The sequence below is a fragment of the Neoarius graeffei genome, chromosome 6 (assembly GCF_027579695.1).
Source record: "Neoarius graeffei isolate fNeoGra1 chromosome 6, fNeoGra1.pri, whole genome shotgun sequence".
NCBI lineage: Eukaryota > Metazoa > Chordata > Actinopteri > Siluriformes > Ariidae > Neoarius > Neoarius graeffei.
The window spans coordinates 7684468-7688891 of NC_083574.1; the positions used below are offsets into that span (position 1 = coordinate 7684468).

Sequence of the window (4424 nt, forward strand, 5' to 3'; positions counted from 1 at the left end):
TTGTGCAGGCTCTTATCTCTCAGCTAAATCATTCACAAAGATCATCAGAAACCCCTTTAAAGACCTGGATCTTAGTTAAACAAGACAGAGAAGAAGTGATCACGGCGCATTGTAACTGTACGGCTGGGGAAGAATTTTGTCGCGACCTTCATGCATATGGACTTTGTGAGGAGTGAGGAGGAAACAAAGAAACAGCTGGGGACTTTAGCGCTTCGTGACTAAAAAAAGTACCATAAAATAACGACACATGGCAAGAAAAGTACTTGGAAAACACTAAGGACAGAGCTGAGAGGGAAATATAAACCTTTCACCAAGTGAAACTCGAGCATGCGTCGACTCGGCTTCCTTCGATTTCAGTCAGAGGTTCAAAAGCCACCTTTCTCGACGTCTTTTTGTGAAATCCTGTGCTCGTTCACCTTTTTTTATTAGTTCACTGGGAACCCTGAAGAAACTTTTATCACTTTCACGGTTTGACCGATTCTAACAACGCAAACGTAAGGCATTTTTCATGAGAGCAATGCACCTTCCTCGTATAAACGCTTTATCAACTGAGCTTTGGTTGACCACCAGCTAAAGTTTTGAATAACTAATGAGGTGGATGTGACGTCATGTGAAACCCAAGAATAGCTTTATTCAGCCAAACGTATCTCCTTACACACATCTCATTACTGTTCGTCTTCCCATCTTGACTTTCGACTGGATTTAACTCTTCTCTTCCCATGTGTGAGAGATGACCTGAGAGCCGCTAACTGCTGAGTTTGATCGCTCTGAACGCGTCAGCGTTTCCATGAGTATCGCAGAAACATCACCTTTGGCCTGATTTACATAAAATCTGCATATTTAAGATTTGTATTTTTGATCTTTGTATTTAGGGCTCTGGGTTTTTTTTTTCCCTCAAAACCATATCCTGTGGTTTCATATTATATACTCACTGTTCATTTTATTCGAAACACCTGCACATCCATGTAGCTACAGTGCCTTGCAAAAGTTTTCACACACCCCCTTGGTGTTTTTCCTGTTTTGCTGCATTACAATCAGGAATTAAAATGGACTTTGTGGGACGTGGACTATTTCATTAACACAATATGACTACCTTTTTGAGGGTGATTTTTTTTTTAATTGTGACACACACTAATTAAGACAAAAAAAATAGAAATTTTGAGTTTGCATAAATATTTGCCCCCCATTTTCAAGGGAGAGCTGCTCCAGCTCTGTTAAGTTAGATGGGTCGTGTTGGTATCGAGGCTTTGCCCCATAGCAATGGTAACTACACCGCCATGACAGGAGGCGCGCTTGTAGTGCGTCATTCAGACAAGTTAGTTATTGATCGGTATGGGAAGGTTTTGCAAATCGTTCTGAATGAAACGAAGACATCAGATTTTTTAATTTACCAAAAATAATTCATCATCAGAGGGGAAAAAAAGAGATTTCTCAACATTGAAGGGGAAAAATGGAGGGAAAAAAACGTCCAGCAGGACTCAGGGTCAAACGGAGAGGTCAAAAACTTGATGGTATGCTCACTTCATTTCATCATTCTCACCTGTAGTGCTGAATGAAGCACTGCAAGCATGGCGCCATTGCTATGGGGTCACGTGATGGTGCAAAGCCTCTAGTGAGCAATCTTCAAATCAGTTGATTTTCAACTGGATTGAGGTTTGGGCTTTGACTAGGCCGTTCCAAGATATTTAAATGTTTCCCTTTAAACCACGACAGGGGTCCTGCAGCAGTATTATTCATCCATCCATCCATTATCTGTAGCCGCTTATCCTGTTCTACAGGGTCGCAGGCAAGTTGGAGCCTATCCCAGCTGACTACGGGCGAAAGGCGGGGTACACCCTGGACAAGTCGCCAGGTCATCACAGGGCTGACACATAGACACAGACAACCATTCACACTCACATTCACACCTACGGTCAATTTAGAGTCACCAGTTAACCTAACCTGCATGTCTTTGGACTGTGGGGGAAACCGGAGCACCCGGAGGAAACCCACACGGACACGGGGAGAACATGCAAACTCCGCACAGAAAAGCCCTCGCCGGCCGCTGGGCTCGAACCCAGGACCTTCTTGCTGTGAGGTGACAGTGCTAACCACTACACCACCGTGCCGCCCCAGCAGTATTATTATTTACACATGTCTGTCTAGCATCTCTATCTCAGGAATGTAAGGTGGGGACACACACGTCCTCCTTCTCCATGCTTCAGGTCCCAGAACAGCAGCTTGTGCGCCCATCATGTCATCTTATGTGGCCTATGAGCTTCATCCTCCTCTCTTGGATTTTGTTGGGTAGGTTTCCATCAACTATTTTGTTCTTGATCTTGTCAAACCAGCTGATATTCAGCGCCATTCGTAACATGTTTGTGTAACAGCCATCGATGTGCTTAACAAGTGCTTTACGCAGGTATGGTCCATGTTTCTGACCCATAAAGGAGAACGGCTTCTACTGTGGCCTGGAAAAGTCTGATCTTTAACTCTCTTCTCATGATGGCTTCCATATCTTTTTCATCTGATGGCATGCCTGCCAGGCCTTGGCTTTCTGGACTTTGAAGTCATCTTCAGAACTGTTAATCCAGGATCGAAGGTTGGCAAAGTTTTTTAAATATTTTATACACTTTTTTTCATTTTATTACTCAGTAATTTGGTTTTCATTGTTATACTAAGGAACATGATGATGAAAACAAATGCATCTTTTATTTTGGTCAGTGGTAACTGGAAAGTCATCATTTTTTATTTTGTAAAATTATTCCTGTCATGTTTGCTTTGTTCAGGATGAATCCTCAGCTCTAGCTCGCTGCTTGACCCCTAGGAAGCAGGAGGATCTCATTGCCTGGCTCCTTGGGAAGCGTAAACATTTATTCATTTATACTGCCATATTAATGAACGGTTCAGATGTTTGCTCTTGCATCTGTACACAAACCTCGTCATTTAAACGCGAAGGGGAAATCACGTGTATCCAGTTAATGAAGTATGATGTCGCTAGAATGAAGAGACCACACTCTGCGGATTAGCTCTGCTCCTGACAGCATACCGGCTCAGCTTCAGCCCAAACACCGCTTACAGACAGAAAATGTCGTCCACTAAGGAGAAGCTGATTGCCCACGTGAGCACCGAGCAGCCAGTGGGCTGCACCAACAAAGTGACTGTGATTGGTGTTGGCATGGTGGGCATGGCCTCTGCCATCAGCATCCTGCTCAAGGAACTTGCTGATGAGTTGGCCCTGGTTGATGTGATGGAGGATAAGTTGAAGGGAGAGGCTATGGACCTACAGCATGGCAGTCTCTTCCTCAAGACTCATAAAATTGTGACCGACAAAGACTACAGTGTGACTGCCAACTCAAAGGTCGTGGTGGTGACCGCTGGGACTCACCAACAGGAAGGAGAGAGCAGGCTGAACCTGGTGCAGAGGAATGTCAACATCTTTAAGTTCATCATTCCCAACATTGTAAAGTACAGCCCCAACTGTATCATCCTGGTGGTTTCCAACCCAGTTGATATCCTGACCTATGTGGCATGGAAGCTGAGTGGCCTTCCCAGGAACCGTGTGATTGGTAGCGGTACCAACCTGGACTCTGCTCGGTTTCGCTTCCTGATGGGTGAGAAACTGGGTTTGCACCCGTCCAGCTGCCACAGCTGGGTGATTGGAGAGCATGGAGACTCCAGCGTGCCTGTATGGAGTGGCGTGAACGTAGCTGGTGTTTCCTTGCAGAGCCTCAACCCAGACATGGGTACAGACAAGGACAAGGAGGATTGGAAGAGTGTCCACAAAATGGTGGTCGACAGTGCTTATGAAGTCATCAAGCTGAAGGGCTACACATCCTGGGCTATCGGTATGTCTGTAGCTGACCTGTGTGAGAGCATCTTGAAGAACCTACACAAATGCCACCCAGTGTCCACCCTGGTCAAGGGAATGCATGGTGTGACTGAGGAAGTTTTCCTGAGCGTGCCCTGCATCCTGGGTAGCAGCGGCCTGACCGACGTGGTGAAGGTGGCCCTGAAACCAGATGAGGAGAAGCAGCTGGTAAAGAGTGCTGAAACCTTGTGGGGTGTGCAGAAAGAGCTGACCTTATGAACTGTAGCCTCTCCCTAAACGCAGCCATGCCCCAAGAGATCTCATACTTTCCCTGTCCCAGTCCTCATCTGAGGTCTCCAAGCAGACCTTAACACTCCTTGCTGTAACTTTAGAGGAGGATAGGTATTTGTTGTCTTGACTGTATTGAGTAATGTATTCTAGTCTTTTGTGAAGTTGAATGTGCGCATAGGTGTTAATGTCATTTATGTTGTCCTTTGTACTCCTGATTTTCAAAAGAACCGCACAGGATGGTCAGCCAGTTTGGGTTTCTGTATGGTACAAGTGTGCAGGCATTCCATCCCACTTTCTTCCCAATTTGAAAAGTCAACAAAAGGCACCGTCTGTGAAACCAAAG

At 45.4% G+C, this 4424-nt stretch overlaps 1 protein-coding gene across 1 annotated transcript; it reads left to right on the plus strand.

The window, feature by feature from the left end:
- Nucleotides 1-3009: 3009 nt before the first annotated feature.
- LOC132887364 (L-lactate dehydrogenase A chain-like) lies at nucleotides 3010-4093 on the plus strand. Its single transcript, XM_060922834.1, has one exon. The coding sequence runs from the start codon at nucleotides 3068-3070 to the stop codon at nucleotides 4067-4069; it is 1002 nt and encodes a 333-aa protein (XP_060778817.1). The 5' UTR covers nucleotides 3010-3067; the 3' UTR covers nucleotides 4070-4093.
- The last annotated feature ends 331 nt before the right edge of the window (nucleotides 4094-4424 follow it).